The 17,010-nt window shown below is 39.1% G+C and overlaps 1 protein-coding gene across 2 annotated transcripts in view; it reads left to right on the forward strand.

Moving 5' to 3' along the window:
- Lnx2 (ligand of numb-protein X 2) overlaps positions 1-17,010 on the forward strand; it is an 87,585-nt gene that overhangs the window by 34,705 nt on the left and 35,870 nt on the right. For both annotated transcript variants that reach the window (XM_029559658.1, XM_008825070.3), the window contains exon 2: positions 9,165-9,670. In XM_029559658.1, the coding sequence (XP_029415518.1) occupies positions 9,264-9,670 (407 nt within the window). In that variant the 5' untranslated portion in view covers positions 9,165-9,263. The remainder of the gene's footprint in view (positions 1-9,164; positions 9,671-17,010) is intronic.

Genomic DNA, 17,010 nt, shown 5'->3' on the forward strand with positions numbered 1-17,010 from the left:
TGGCATGACTCCATTAAAAAAATGTGTGTGTATGTAACATTAGTTTTGTGTATTTTGAAGGGATATTTTATTTGTAATATATCAGAATCTGGATAATGAATTATAGTGAGGATTTTCTTTCTCAATATTAGAACCATGACTTAGACAACTATTTTAGTAATTGAAAGGCCCTCTGGTGGCACATGAGCATCATTCAGAGTAAGTACTGTGCTTGCAGTGCTTTGGGTTTCTGCCCATTGGCTGTTTACACTAGTGTTGAGAATCCACTAGGTCATAGTCCTTTGATGTCTGGCAAAGCCATTTTGATCTGATAATTTTCATCTAAATTAAGCTGTAACTGGAACAAACTGAGTATCTTAAGTCTGTTCTTTTAATTATTGGTGTCCCTGAATCACTTGGAAAGCTATGGCATTTAATTTTTTTACATCTTGCCCATAGTTAAGATAATAGGGTAAAGGTGTGACAGCAACTGAGAGGTGACTGCCCTGTGGCCTTACTTTCAGTCACAGAGGTCAGAGTCCCCTCTGAGCTTCCAGGTCATCAGCAAGTCATTATCCTCCAGTCATTAGTGTAGTGCTGACTTAATCCTGAGATGCCTTGTAGTAGTGCCTTGTTGCAGTGAGACATTTCTTAGTTTACAGTGGTCCTATGTCAAGTGAGATGCTGTTTCTGCTTCACGTAGGGAGAAATGGAGGGTTTTTTGTTTTTGTTTTTTTGTTTTGTTTGGGCTTTGTTTTTTTAATATTTTATTATTTTTATTTTATGTGTATGAGTGTTATGCCTGCATGTAGATAAGTGTACCTGTGTCGTGCAATGCCTGCAGAGGACAGAAGAGGCTGTCGGATCCCCTGGAACTGGTGTTACGGACAGTCATTAGCTGCCATGTGGGTGCTGGGATTCGAACCCAGGTCTTCTGTAAGAACAGTCAGTGTTCTTAACTGCTGAGCCATCTCTCCAGCCCCACGATTCAGGTTTGTTTTGTTTTTAGGATTTTGTGTGTGTGTGTGTGTGTGTGTGTGGAAGGAGTTAAGCATTTGAAAGCTTTCATCTATTAGAAGAAAATAGGTGATTATTTGTTTAAAATTTGAACCCTGGCCTTTGAGTGTAGTATAAAGCATTTAAATACCTGTGTGTCATCTCAGCAGATAACACAGCAATACAACCAATGGATTCTGTAGTTCCCTTTCCCCTCCACCCCCATGGCTTGTATATTATGTGACACTAGTGAGTCTATGGAATTATCCAAGACATTAGAAATGCCGTTCCTCAGCAGGCTGGTAAGGAGTGCCACAGGAAAGAGCCACATGCTGTGGGTTTCTCAGGAACAAAGTGCTTTCTACAGAGATCTTTTCTGTGATTTTGTTTTACTTTTTGCTCTTTTGAGGCAAGGTCTAATGTACCAAAGCCTGGCCTCAAATCTGCTATAAAACTGAGGTTGTCCTTAAACTCCTGATCCTCCTGCTTCCACCTCCCAAGTGCTGGATTTTAGGTATACACCACCACCATGCTTAGCCAGAGAGACTTTTCCCTCCCTTCCTCCTCTCCCTCCTTCCCTCCTTCCTTTCTTTTTCTTTTTTTTTTGGGGGGGGGTTGTTTTGTTTTGAGACGGGGGCAGGGTCTCCCTGTAGCCACATATGGCCTGGAACTCAATATATAGACCAAGCCAGAAATCCACCTGCCTCTGCCTCCCCAGTGCTGGGATTAAAGGCGTGTGCCACCATGCCTGGCTTCAGAGAGACCTTTCTTAATTGGCATAAATGGGTCTAGATTTATAGGTGTATAGAAAAGTTTTGCATGCCATTCACTACATTAAAAAAACGTTTTGTATAAGCTCTGTTACTCTCAATTTAGTATAATTTTTCAAAGTGTAACTTAAATATAATTGAGTATAGAAATTGGGTTGATGAGACCAAATGTGACTTTTATCTTTATCTTTTTGCATTAAAAAAAAAAAAGTCCTTCATGGGAGCCTGGTGGCTTAAAAATACATAAAACAAGAGGTAAAAGGACATTTGAAAATTTTAAATCCTCTGTTGGCCACAATGTGATTGCTTTTTGTAGGATATTTAATATTATTAAAGTCACCAAAAAAAAAAAGCATGCTAGAACTAAAAGTTGAGTATGACATTGTCAATAATTATTTTGTGTCTAAAAAGATATAAAATTGGGGCTAAAGAGATGGCTCAGCAGTTAATACTGCTCTCGGAGGACCTGGGTTTGATTCTCAACACCCATTTCACTCCAGTTCTAGGATATCTAACGCCCTCTTCTGGCTTCCTTGGGTACCCGTGTGCACTTAAGTGTACATAAATTCACACAGACACTCACCCATATACATAAAAACAATAACTAAATAACTCTTTCGAATGGTTATAAAAATCATAAACATTTCTGAATTAGATTGCTGTGGAGTGGGCTGGTAAAAAGGCTCAATAGGTAAAAATGCTTGCCACACAAGCCTGATGACTTGAACTCAATACCTGGATCCAAAGATAGAAGAGACCAACTCCCAAAAAGTGTCCTCTGACTTAAACATGTGTGTTACAGCACATATGCACCTGCACACACACACACACACACACACACACACACAATAATAATAATAATAATAATAATAATAATGAAAAATGTAAGTTTCTGTGGAGTGTATATATACCAATAACTTTAAGCAAAGCTAATAGTTTAGAGACAGGAAGCCAAGACTCCACAGTGTCTATAATACGGAGTTGCACACAGCAGACCTTTGATAAGCTTATGGTGAATGAAAGAATGCATTGTGGAGTGGCCTAGTTACCCAGCCTGTGTGGAGTTCTGGGCACTAATTTCATAGCTTCTCAAATTTTTTTTATTATTTAACCTAACTAATTTTGTAGATTAGTAAATAGGGATACATCTCATCTCAGTTTAACCTAACCTATTTTGAAGATTATTAAATAGGGGCACATCTAACCTCAAATATCAACTTAAGAATGAGTCTAAAATGGGTTTTCAAACATTTGAAATGAATTCTCTTTGCTGGAAGGGGATAGAAGATAAGCTAAATGCACTGAATGATTATTGTGTGCACAGAAGTAGGAAAACTGAATGTGGAATTATTTAAACTGAATTTTGATGGTTTACTAGTTCCCACTGCTGTGTATTAGAGAATAAGAGTTGCTTAAGAATAGAATGTACAGGGCTGGAAAGATGGCTCAGCAGTTATACTCACAGTTTTAAGAGTTTCGTGGTCGGTCGGCTATGCTGCTCTGAGCAAGGCAATATGGAACTTGTGTGGGAGTGCATGGCAGAGCAGAAATATTCACCCTGTGGTGAGAAAGCAAGAAAGGAACATGTGTGTGATCTCACAGCTGATTGGACAACAGAAACAGATGTGAGAATCCAGAGTTAGAAAAATATAAGTAGTTCTGCCCTCCTTCCCTCAGCCTCCTGAGTGCTAGGATTACTGCTGTGTCCTACCATGCTTTTGGTTTGTTTATTTTGAGACAGGATTTCACTGTGTACTCAAGTTGACTTGGAACTAGCCCAACTCATGATTTTTATTTTATTTTGGGAGAAAGAAAAGGTTCTTTCTCACAAAAAGCACTAACCTAATGAGTTTTTGTTTTTTGATGTTTGCTTGTTTTTGTTTGTTTTTTTGTTTGTGACAGGGCCTCCTGTAGCCCCAGCTGGCCTGGAACTCACTACATAGACCAGGTTGGCCTCGAAGTCACAGAGATCCACCTGCCTCTGATTCCCCAGCACTGGGTTAAAAGCCATGTACCACCACGCATGGCATGAGTTTTGTTTTATAAGGAAATGAATAGAATAAACATTAGCTACTAGTGCAGTAGATATGGATAGATAGGAACATGGAATGTCAGGGATCTTTAGTGATGTTTTAAACTAAACTTTCTATTTTAAGATAATTGTAGATCACATGCTGTGGTAAGAAGAAATAACACAGTGGTCAGTTTTTCCCCTGTGGTAGCAACTTAGGAGATTGCAGTTCGGTAGTACAACCAGGACACTGCTGTTAATATAGTCAAGTTATAGAGCACTTTCATTACCACAGGGACCCTTCATGCTGCCCTTCTACTCACCCTTCTCCCTCAGCAGACATTCAGCTGTTCTTCACTTCAAATTTTGTCATTTCAAGAATGTTACTGAAGTAGACTAATATAAAATGAAACTTTCTGTTTATTTAGAATGTAACTTTCAATACCAACTTTTTGGAGTCACTTAATTTTCGAAGAGCCAGTGAGTTGTATGCATCAATAGTCCATTCCTTTTTATTGCTGAGTAATATTTCATGGTACAGATGTGTCATGGTTTGCTTAGCAGGTCACCTGTTGGGGGATCTGTGGGTCATTCCTAACTTCTGACTATTATTACAAATGGAATTGCTGTAAACATTTGTAGAACATGAGTTTTTCCCTTCTCTGGGATAAGTGCCTAGGAGTGTAGCTCTGGTGTCCTAAGGTAGTTGCACATTAAAAAATCCTTTTTGTTTATTTTTGTTATTTTATGTATATGAGTGTTTGCCTGCATGTCTGTAAGTGCACTCATGTTGTGCAATGCCCACAGAGGCCAGAAGAAGGCATCAGATCCCCTGGAACTGGATTTAGGGATAGTTATTAGCCTTCATGTGGGTGCTGGGAACGAAAACCCAAGTCATCTGCAAGAGTAGCCAGTGTTCTATACTGCTGAGCCGTCTCTCCTGCACATTATCCTTTTTTTTCCCCCTTTAAGAAGCTGCCAAGCTTTTCCAAAGTGGCTGATGAGATCCTGAGGTGAGAAAATCTATGTCACTGCTTCTCTGAGAGGCAGCTCTCAGAGCTGACACGTAATGTAAGCAGGTTTTCTTGTGTTGATAGCATGAAGCAAGGATGTTTCTCTTGGCTAAAGGGAAAACTAAAGGGAGTAATACTTGTTCTTTGTAAATTACAGGGTCGGGTCCTACATGTTAATTGCTCTTCAATGCCACAAATAAATGCAGCTTTCTCTTGCGTATTTATATAGTTATATATTTCAGGCTCACATTGAGCCTGAGAATGTTTTCTTTTAGCAAATAATATGTGCCAAGAAGTGGAGCTGGAAATGGGGGAACTTCCCACCGTTGCTTGGCTATATTAGCATGGCCAAGCTGCCTCCTATTATGTTTATACCCATAGATAAATGGTACTTTCAACCTTAATCAGAGAGTAGTGAATGGCAGTGGATGCCAAGATGCATGGCAGCTCATGGTGTTGAGAATACGGGAATGCTGAGTGCTCAGTCCTGAATGGGTCATTTATCCCACCCGATCTAAGCACAGGGAGCGGTGCAGAAGAGGAGTCGAAAAGCATGTACAGAGACAGGGAGAAGGGCTATGAAATGCTGTCCTCTGGACATGACACAGCCAATGTGGTCATGATCTCACAATGACTTCAGTTGCCTGCACAGGGCCTGAACAAAGCTGGGCCTGTCTACAGTTAATCATGGATCCCTACTGAACTATTATTAGCCACTGATGATTCTGGGGGAGGAAGGACAAGCCACTGTCTTTAGTTGTGTACCCCCTAATGAACTCACCAGACCCCAGTGGATAGGTCCCAACCATGGTCACACAGCTGGCCCTGGTTAAACTCAGCAGGTCACAAAGCAGAACAAAAAGCCATAATGTGGGAAGGGAACTTGTACGGACAGGTATAATGGGTGGAAGGGAGAACAAAGGAGGGTAGAAGCTACAGTAAGCAGAATGCACTGCATGCATTTATGAAATTGTCAAAGAACAAATTGAATAAAAGTTGCCAAAAAGGTAGAAACAGGAAATACAGAAACGACACCATCTTTCCTCTCCAGGAAGAGATAAGATAAGCAGACAGACCATATAGAAGTTGCTAAAATAAAGGTGTGTGCAAAGAGACTGGGAGAGCTGACAGGGAATATGGCACACCAGGAGCAGGCTCTAGGAAGGAGACTCTGCAGAGGAGGGGGTCATGAGGCATTTGCCAGGAAGATGAGAGGAGAGGACGTTCTTAGATGCTGAGCCTAGATGAGCCAAAAAGACCACAGATGTTTCCCCCTTCAGCGCAATTGGTGACAACTTTTAATTCATAATCTTTTCCCTGCTCTGGGTCTCTTAGGCTAGGGCCAGTGAGGACTCCTTAAATCTCAGTCAAGTGTGACATCAAGAGATGTATCTGAAAATCTATAGCTTTAGATGGTGGTAAAAACTGTAGGCTTCTGAAATATTAGCGGTGTACCAGGATATTTTTGTTCCATAGAACCAGGAAGAGCAAGTGTGTTCATCAGGAGTGGAGTTAAGTATGAACAATGTCTTAACCACCCTTTCCATTGCATTGGCTTGCTTTCAGTATGTTATTTTAAATTTGCTGTCATGATCTCAGCCAATTTGATAGTTTTTCTCTTTTCTGTTCCTGTAATATTGCTAAACATTTAGGTAATGTATTTGTAAAGAAATACATTATACATTTTATCTCTGTATTTTTGGAAATGTTTAAGATTTATCTGAACTTCTTATAGGTATTATAGATAATACCTGAAATCAAAATTATAGAATGTTTGCTGGGCGTGGTGCCACATGCCTTTAGTCCCAACACTTGGGAGGCAGAGGCAGGTGGATCTCTGAGTTCAAGGCCGACCTGATTTACATAGTGAGCTCCAGGCCAGCTGTGGCTACAGGAAGACCCTGTGCAAGATCTTAACTGCTTATGCAGAAAGTTTAGTTTCCATTGAATGTTTATTTTATGGTAGCAAAGAAATTTTGGGGGGGTGGAGATAATGTAGTTGTTTAAATGGCATCATGTTAATTTTCCTCATGAAAAGATTTTGTGATAAAATGAAAATAAAGAACTAAAGTTATTTAGAGATTTAGAGAATAGCTAAAATATAATAGTCTTAAGATAAATGTTTTCTTAGTCATTATGTGGGAGGCTCAAACTACCATATATCTTCTTGAGGAAAAGAAACATTAGAATTAACACTATAACAACAAAATAGAGCAGAGGATATGTGGATTGTATTGCAGACTAAGTGGGAAACAAGAACCTGTAGAAATTTTGTATTCATGAAATACCTAACCTGTAATGTGTGCTGTTTCTCTCCTTAATCTCACTTATCTTGCACTGACATTTAAAATAGTTACCATGGTCAAATGGTGAAGAACAAGAGCTGTGCATTGCCAAGCATAGGAAATACTGTCTTGATGTTGATAATGAAGAGTTAGGATAACAGGTGCTATTATTTCACTAGTTTTCAAACACAAGATTTATCTGAGGCCAGGTCAAACTATCCTACCTGAATCCTATCCCCTCCATACATAGCCATTATTAAATCAGAATTTTATTGTTTTTCATTTTTATTTATTTTTGTAGTTGGATTTGAGACATAGTCTTCCTATGTAGCCCAGGCTGTCCTTGAACTTGCAGTTCTTCTGCCTCAGTCTCCCAAGTGCTGGTGTTACAGGTATGTGTAACTCTGGCCCAACTTGATGTTTTTAAAATAAATACTCTATACCAGGCATGGTGGCTCACGCCTTTAATCCCAGCACTCAGGAGGCAGAGTTTGAGGCCAGCCTGGTCTCCATAGCAAATCCAGGCCAGCTGGGGCTACAGGGAGACCCTGTTTCAAAAAGACTGAAGAAATGAAATAAAATAAAATAAATACTCTAAATAAAATACCTAGTAACATGGCTCAGAGGGTAGGCATGACCTGAGTTCAATATTTCAGACTCACATGATAAGAGGAGAAAACTGACTCCTACTAGTTTTCCTCCATGACCTCTACATACACACATGTGCAAAATAGTGCATACAATTTTTTAAAAATAACAAATACATAGTTGGGAGAAAATGTTACTGAAATAGCAACTCTAGTAGAACCCATGTGGTACTCTGCTCTTTCTGTTCTTGAGCAGGGACTCCCAAGTTTTAAGGACCCCTGCCCCTGCATGAGGTGTTTCACATTTCTTGGCTGTGTGTATGCCCTCCAGCCCCGACTCCTGGTGATGCTCTCCCTTATTCGCCCCCTCCCAATCATGGCTCTGGCAGATGCTTCCTGTCACTACTATTCAGAAGTATAGTTTTTTACCCTTTTGAAAGCATTTCCAGCCACAAAGCCAAACAGAATTAAATGTCAGTTCTCCCAGTCTTTCCCATACATAATATCCTGTGTGCAACTCTTACATTTTTATTACATGCAATTTTAATGATGAGTTTTTATAGTTCTCTCCCTGTCTCTCCTTTGCCTGTGTTCAATGTTTCATATACATTGGAGGCTCTGTAAATATTTACAGAGGGGAGATAGAGAGCTGTTGCCTTTGGAGTTGATTTTTTAACCCTTGATGCCCTAGCAGCAAGTATGGAAGCTCTTACAGAATGAAAGCATTCTCTGTCCAGCTTACACCACACTGGTGGATGATACTGTAAATCTTGTGTCAGTGAAGACACATGCACATATACACAACACCTGCTCTGAGTAAGCAAGACCAGGTGGAGGTATGCAGTAACATAAGGTGAAATTAATTTATAACCTGTCTTAACATGTTTAATTGAATTATAGCATTTTTCTCTTTTAGTGGAATAATATTTAGAGCTTGCACAAATGTTATTTTTATATGTGATGAGATGTGTCTTTCATCTGTCATACAAGGAAAATATTCAAATCATATGTGTTTTGCAGAGTATTTAATAAACCAAATTATCCTGACTGTATTTAGCAAATACTACCTTTATTATAGGATCACAAATGCCTAGCCTAAGATCAGTCCAAAGCAAAGAGCCCTAACTGGGATGACAAATGCAAATGGGTTACATAGTATTCCACAGAGTGCACTGTAGGCATACCTGGGAGATGAATAAGCTTTAAAGTTACCATTGGACAGTGAGGTATTTGGAAATTTCAGTCATTAAAGCTAATGAACCATTTTTATGTTATACCATATAACATATGTTGTACCATATAATAAGTGGCATCTTTGGTTTTGATCCTAAGTTCTTTTCTCATCAAGATCTTGGCAGTATTAAGTCATTCTTAACTAGCAAATGGATTTACTTCATTACTTTTAATTACTATTTTGTTTCCTGCTCTAATGAACAATTGTTTTTGCTAAAATTGAGTATTTTATTGACATTTTTACCTATCTTAATTAATACTAATTACTTTTATTTGTTCTGTTTACCTAGAAAAGCAGACCTTGGCTGTAGACAGATAACCCCTTTGGTGGAATCCAAGCTTTCAGTGGAAGTTTTGACCCATGAGGATACAGAAACTGCTGATTCAAAATGGGAACAACAAGTGATGAGATGGGGTCTGTGGAGCAGACATCCACATCCTCCCTAAACCCCCTGTGCTTTGAATGTGGCCAGCAGCACTGGACAAGAGAAAACCACTTATACAATTACCAGGATGAAGTGGATGATGACCTCGTCTGCCATATTTGCCTTCAGCCTCTGCTGCAGCCGCTCGATACGCCCTGTGGACACACGTTCTGCTACAAGTGCCTCAGAAACTTTTTACAAGAGAAAGACTTCTGTCCATTGGACCGCAAGAGACTTCATTTCAAGTTATGTAAGAAATCTAGCATTCTAGTTCATAAACTTCTAGACAAATTATTAGTTTTGTGTCCATTTTCTTCAGTGTGCCAAGACGTAATGCAACGCTGTGACCTAGAGGCGCATCTTAAAAACAGGTAAGCACAAAAGTATGGGGGGGGGAGTTAAGGAAGTGTTATAAAAGGGGTGAATTAATCAAAGTCTCAGAAAATTTAAAAAACAATAAAAAATGAAGCACCAATAAATAAATGGACAAATCAAATAAGACATGATAAATTCCATTGATCAGTATTTAATGTTAAGATTTCTCAAAAGCATGAATATAAAAACTACAACGAGCAAGTCCATTTATACCTGTTAATATTTTTGTTGCTATACCATGTAATTTAAATTCAAATGGGAATTAGGATATAATGATAGATTCTTTTTACAAGGGAGTTTGGTTTTAAAAAAATAAGCTGAATGTGAATACCCTTTATTTATGTATTATTTTATGTGTATGAATGTTTTCCTGCATGTATGTAAGTGTACCCATGTTGTCCAATGCCTGAGGAGGTCAGAAGAGGGCGTTGAATCCCCTGGAACTGGAGTTAGGACAGTGGTTAGCCACAATGTGGGTGCTAGGATTTGAACCCAGGTCCTCTGCAAGAGCAGCAATCCTTCTGGCCCCATGAATACCCTTTAATCTAGTATATTCTCCTAAGGAAAAATCCAATGCAAGGAAAAATTGTACATAAAGATGCCTACTGCAACATTACGAATACTTATATAAGTTGGAGTCAGTCTAATTAAAGTGATGAAGGCTTAAATATACCATAGAACATCAGCTCAATAGGCTACTATGCAACCAATAAAAATGGTAATTTTATTGGGAAAAAAGTATAGAAATAGGTGGAATGATTTAGTTTGCTGAGATCTTAAGGATTCTGTGTTCAGAGGCTTGGCTGAGGAGGAACTAGGAATTATAAAACTAAACATTTAATGGAAAGTTTTATTCTAATAAACATTTGTGTAAAATGTAATTTATTTATCTACTTAGTTCACGAGTCTTATGTTTAATTTTAGTAAGAAACTTGGCCTTTAAAATTATGTAAACCTGAACCAGCAAGATGGCTCAGCAGGTAAAAGCACTTGCCACTAAGCCTGACACCTGAATTCAATCCCTGGAACCCACATGGTGGAAACAGAGAACCAACTCCTGAAGGTTGTCCTGTGACGTCTACACATGCACTGTGGCACATGCCCCCCACACATACATATGCACACACATAAATAAATGCAAATAATAAAATTACGTCAACTCTTAGGAAGGGTTAAAATCCAATTCATGTCTATAGAATCACATAAAGTGACAGAAATAAATGTATTGATTTCAAAAAAATCAGTTGAAGCAACTTGTTTGGTAATTTTGACTCTTAACAGTGTATTGCATATCATATATTTAGATAAAAAATTATAGGACTTAGAATTATATAGTCACACATTAAATCATGAAATTGATGGATTAATCCCTTTATTTTCCAACATCACAGATTTTGAACTAGTTAATGGTATAGTTAAACTTATATTTTTTAAATTTTTAATTGAATTTTTGTGTATTTCATATAGAACATCTTAATCATTGTTATACTCCCTTCCCCATTGGCACCCTCCCATAGCCCCCACAGTGGAATTCATACATTCTATCATTTGTGTTAAGGCCTGTCATGTCAAGTTAGTGTTCCCAGATATCCCTCAGTGCAAATTCATCCACTGAGGTCTAGTTGGCCTGTCTATAGTTCCTCTCTTTAAGATCAGCTCTTTCTTACCCAACAGTAATCAGCTGCCAATAATTCTTCAACTAAGGTTGGGGCCTGCTGTCCATTTCCACAGTTCTGTGCTGGATTTTTGTCTGCTTGAGTTTGCATGGGTCTTATGCATGCTGACACCATTGCTGTAGGTTCATATGAGAAGAGTTCTAGGAACCTGTAGGACTGTATTTGCATATGTCATGCACCTCCTTCCTGGCTCTTCCGAAATGGTCCCTGAGCCCTTGGGTGGGTAGATTTTAATATAAGAGACCTGTCCAAGGACTCTGTAGACTCTTTTTTCTATGTTTTGGCCATTTGTGACCTTTTGTGTTCCTGGCCTTCTGTTGCATGAGGGAGCTTCATTAATGAGAACTGAAATATGCATTAGTGTATTATCTTCATCCCTTGTTCTATGTTCAATAAGCCTTAGGTGTAGAAATTGCTTCGTAGATGTGCCACTTTGACTTGGGAAATTCACAAACAGTCTCTGTGTGTGACCAGTTGTGGAACTCTGTAATAATCTATGTCTGTTGAAAAAGAAACTTCTTGGATGGATGGTGACTGGGATACTTGTCTATAAATTTATGCATCCATATTTTGCACATAATAAGAAATCACGTTTGCCTAGGGATGTGACAGCCTTGGGGTTTTATCTAAGATCTATGACCTCCCCAGCTATGTGTATTTGGCTAGGTTTACAGTACCACACGAGTTTCCTCCTGTTGAGTGGACTTTAAGTCCAATTAGGTAGCTGTTGATTACCCCCAAGATAAAAGTGCTGCTACTACAACAATGTCATTTGCTGTGCCAATCATTGATGTAGTTTTTAGGCCTTGAAGCTGGGATTGGACCATTGATTGATGTTCTCCCTCACTAGCTTGTGTAGTGCTCTCCAAAGCTTTGAGAGCTGGCCTTCAGGGGACATGGCTTCCAGTCAGTTCCAGTTCCATTGCTCCAAATCCTGTGTCCAAAGTATGTCCTGATAGACTTAAAATTTGTTATTATTTATCTTTTGTATACCATGTGACTCTACCATAATTCCAGTCACAGGCTAGGTAGTAGTCAGGATTTCATATGCACATGACTTGTGTCACATCTGTGTTTAATTCTGTTCAAAAGCATCAATGTATATCCATTAGAGGAATTAAGAATGGTGAAGCTGAGGCAGGAGGATTGAGAGGGTAGTATTTTGTTGACATAAGGGCTAAGGGTATAGCTCAGTATCAGTAAACATCATCTTAGATACTGTATTCAATTTCCTACACTGAAAGAAAAAAAAGTAGTTAAAACATTAGAAATAGATTCACAGAGAAACTGCTTAGACACAAACTATGTCTAAAACTAGTAACTAAGAAAAACTAGTTAAGCTTTCAAAAAAGCCTATAATGTGGCCTAAGTTTCAGTGTGTCTTCTGTCACCAGCAGGCAGAGTCTGAACTACCTACCAGAGACCTCCTGGAACTAGCACCAGACTTTTGAATATACTAATCTAGATTAAGCCTAATTATCACTGAAGAATAGTTTAGTTTAGGCTTCTAATTCTCACCCCACCCCCATAATACATGTTTTACTAATTATTTTAGTTACCATACAAAGTAATGGGTTTCATTGTGACATTTTTATACTAGGCTTCTTATTTGTCTCAATAGAGCTATTATTAGAATATAGGGTTCCTGACCCTTTGTACTAGTTTGTTTCTCCATTGCTGTGACAAAATACTCTGACCACTACCGATTTGGGGAGGAACGGTTTTATTCAGCTTACATCTCTCAGGTCACAGTTCATTAGGGAGCCCAAGGTAGGAACTCAGGGCAGGAACCTGAGCTGGAGCACAGGCCATGGAGGAATGCTGCTTACTGGCTTGCTCCCCTGGCCCCTGCTCAGCTTGCTTTCTTTTCCAACACAGACCCACCTGCCCAGGGGTGACACCACCCACAGTGGGCTGGGCTCTCCCACATCACTCAGCAATCAAGAAGGTGCACCATGGACATGGCCACAGGCCAGCCCAATGAAGGAAACTCCCCAGTTGACACTAAAGCTATCCAGCACACCCTTGAACATATCTTAGGGGATCTAGAGAGACTGAATGAATTCTCAGTTCACGTTTTTCTGAGAGCAAGGAGGTATAACTTTCACTGAAATTTAACATGCACACAGAAATGTAACGTTCCTGAAGTATTCCTAGTATTTTCTATGAAACCATTTGTGTGATTATACATTTGGGCAAGGCAAGCTATTATTTACAGGTTGATAAAGGTTAAGCAATTATATTTCTTTGAAGAGCCACTTTCCAGGTGTGCTTATTAACGTTTAAGTTACTAATCTAACTATTTCCAAAGTGTCTCAGACCTGTTCTATGAAAGATACAATAAAGGGTGGATGTTTAGAAGAGGATGATGATTTGTCTGATATAAACAAGAGTGATTAGAGGGTATACAAACAGAAAAAGGTTAAATTATGGGGCCGTCGAGATGGCTCAGCAGGAGGCACCTGCCACCAAGCCTGACTACCTACATTTTATCTATAGAACCCACATGGTGGAAGGACTTGTCTTCTGACCTCCACATGTATGCTGTGGCATGAATATACCCATATATATGTGTGTATATATGCATACACATAGTAAGTAAATGAATATAAAAATTTTTTAAAGTTAAACTACAAGGTTTTATTTGATTTTTTTTATAGCCCATTGAACAGATAGATACATGATGAATAGTCTTACCTTCTGCTAGTCTTGGTTAAAAACACTGAAATTCAAGTAGATATATTTATTACCCAACTCTTATCCCTGAAGAATAGAGTCCATCTGTTCATGTGTTCAGGTGTATTGTAAGTTCCTTACTTAGGGCCAGGACCCTAAGTCTTTTTAGTCTTTGGATTCTCTTACCTAAAGTTGACAGTCATCTAGAGATTATTCAGTTCAGTTGTGGATCTCTATTCTGACATAAAACAGCAACCCTTTGATTTTGCTCATGGATTCTGAGTCAGAAGTCAGACAGTGCTCAGCCAGGATGGCTTGGCTCTGCTGTCTATCTTCAGCACAGCTAGAAAGAAACGAAAAGCCAGGGACTGCCACAGTTAGAATCAGAGGGTCTGCTTCCAAGACGGCTTCCTCATTCAGGTGTCTGGCCCAGTGGAGAGCCTATGGGCAGCCTTTCCATCTTGGCAGCCTCAGGCAGCTACAGTTCCTGCATGGTAGCTCCGTGTTCCAGGGAGACAGAAGCTGCAGGGCCTGGTGTGAGCTACTCTTCTGTCATATGGCTTCTCTTCTCCTGGTGCTCTTGGAAGTAGTCTTAGGCCCTCTCAGACCCAGTAGGAGAGGATGCTAGCTTCACCTTGTGAAAGGAGGGAAAAAATGGCAGCGCACATAACAGAATATGAGTATTAGACTACAGCACTTTGTACGCAATCTCACTTGTTTGTCAGAAGTTAATGGGGTTTTGTATGTTGAAATTCATGGAATTTCATCAGCAGTAACAATGGGTCACTGTATAGAAATTACATGTTTTCCATGTGTCTTTGTCCTTGAATTTACAGTTTGGAAATTTTTTCATAATTGTTAGAAATAGCATTAGGAGTAGTTGACATAAATTTGACAGTTTCAAATGAGAGATTCCCTTCCCTAAGTGAGTGAAATTCTAATTGACATAGTTTATATTTCATTTGAGAAGGTCCAATACTTTTTTTAACCTTTATGGAGAGAAGTAAAATATCATGAAAGATGAATTTTTTTAAGTAAAATGATCAATATCATTCATTAGTAACAATGAAGAATTTTTAAAGACAGATACTGTCCAGCTTCAAATGGAGGAATAAAGCCTTGAAAAAGAACTAATCTAGCCTGATTTAGTGACACACGCTTTTAATCCCAGCACTTGGGAGGCCTCAGCAGGCAGACCTCTGTGAGTTCAGAAACGGTGTGGTCTACAAAGTGAGCTCCAGGACAGCCAGGGGTACATAGTAAGACCCTTCTCTCAAAAAAAACCAAAACAAACAAAAAACCACTATGTATTGTACCAAATATGTAATGTTCAGTTATGTTATGAAATTCTGCCAACAGCATTGTCTGTAAAGCAGTTCTTTCCTTTGTTTCCTTTCTAGCCCATCTTTAGCAATTTAACATTTAAAGCTTGCTTATAATAACGTAAATGCTAGGGGTTTCTTTGTTATTAAGTGTACATTTGTGTCCTGGTTTATGGCAAGATTCAGAACCTTGTTTTTTACTGTAATTTTTAGGAGGGGAAAAAAAAAAAAAAAACACCTGATAAACTAAAAAAGGTCTTGTCATGGAAAAAGACTTTGTAGGGAGTTTTCTTTTGATTGGGTGTCTTCACTTCTCTGTGTCCTTTAGTTTTTATGAAGTCCAGTCTATATATTTTTTTCTTTGCTTATGCCTTTTGCATCATCTCTAAGAAGCCCTTGGCTGATGGAGAGTAACAGAGATTTACAACTAATGCTTTCTTCTAAGAGTTTTTTAGTTTTAGCTCCTACATTCAGGCCTTTGATCCATTTTGTGTTATCACAGAATATAATGGGTATTGTTCAGCCCTTTATTTTGTTTTGGAAACAGGGTCTCCCTGTAGCCCCAGCTGACCTGGAACTTGCTGTGTAGACAGACTGGCCTCAATATCCCAGAGATCCTCCTGTCTCTTCTGTCTTTTTTTTTGGTCTTTTTGAGACAGGGTCTTCGTGTAGCCCCAGCTGGCCTGGAATACACTACGTAGACCAGGCAGGATCTCCCTGCCTCTGCCTTCCAAGTGCTGGGCTTAAAGGCGTGTGCCACCACGCCCAGCCTATTGAGCTGGTTTATCCTAGAAAATGTTCGTGTGTATTTGAGAAGAATATATACTCTGTGTAAATAGCTGGAGTGTTCTGTAGATGCATGCTAGTTAGCTAGTTAGGTCTAGTTTCATAATGTAATTAAGTCTTATTATTTTCTTGTTCTTAGATCTAGCTGTTCTATCCATTATGGAAAGTAGAATATTGAAACCTTCATTATTGTTGAATTTTCTATTTTTCTTTTTAGCTGTCACTGTGTTATAGAGCTGTATTTAGTGTGTTTATGTTTATAGTTGTTATTTTCTTTTTTGTTGTTGTTTGGTTTTGGTTTTAGTTTTTGAGACAGGGTCTCACTATATAGCCCTGGCTGACCTAGAACTCACTATGTAGACCAGGATGGCAATGAACTCACAGAGGTCTACATGCCTCTGCCTCCTGAGTGCTGGGATTAAAGGCATGCACCACCACACCCAGCCTTCTTTCGTTATTGTAAAATTTCTTTTGTCACTAGAGATAAATTTTGTTCTAAAAGTCTACTTTGACAGAAACTGGTAATATATATCCAGTCTCTTTTTGTTACTATTTGCATAGTTAATGTTTTTCCATGTTTTGCTTTTGGCCTTCTGTAGACTGCACATGATCATGCTGTCTCCTCCTCCTTTCCCACTGCCTCTGCTACTTCTACACGTTCTGCCAGTCACTGACTCACTTACCCTCTCTCGAGTTCTCTCTCTGTTCTCGTTAGCTTCTCTGTTGCTGTGATTAAGTACTGACCAAAATTAAGTACTGACCAAAAGCAGCTTGGGAAAAGGTTTATTTGGCTTACAGCTCACACCCATCGTCAAAGGAGGCCAAGGCAGGAACTCAAGAGCAGGAACCTGGAGGCAGGAATTGAAGCACAAACCA

This window comes from Nannospalax galili, unplaced genomic scaffold, assembly GCF_000622305.1.
Source record: "Nannospalax galili isolate Female #2095 unplaced genomic scaffold, S.galili_v1.0 scaffold768, whole genome shotgun sequence".
NCBI classification, from domain to species: Eukaryota; Metazoa; Chordata; class Mammalia; order Rodentia; family Spalacidae; genus Nannospalax; species Nannospalax galili.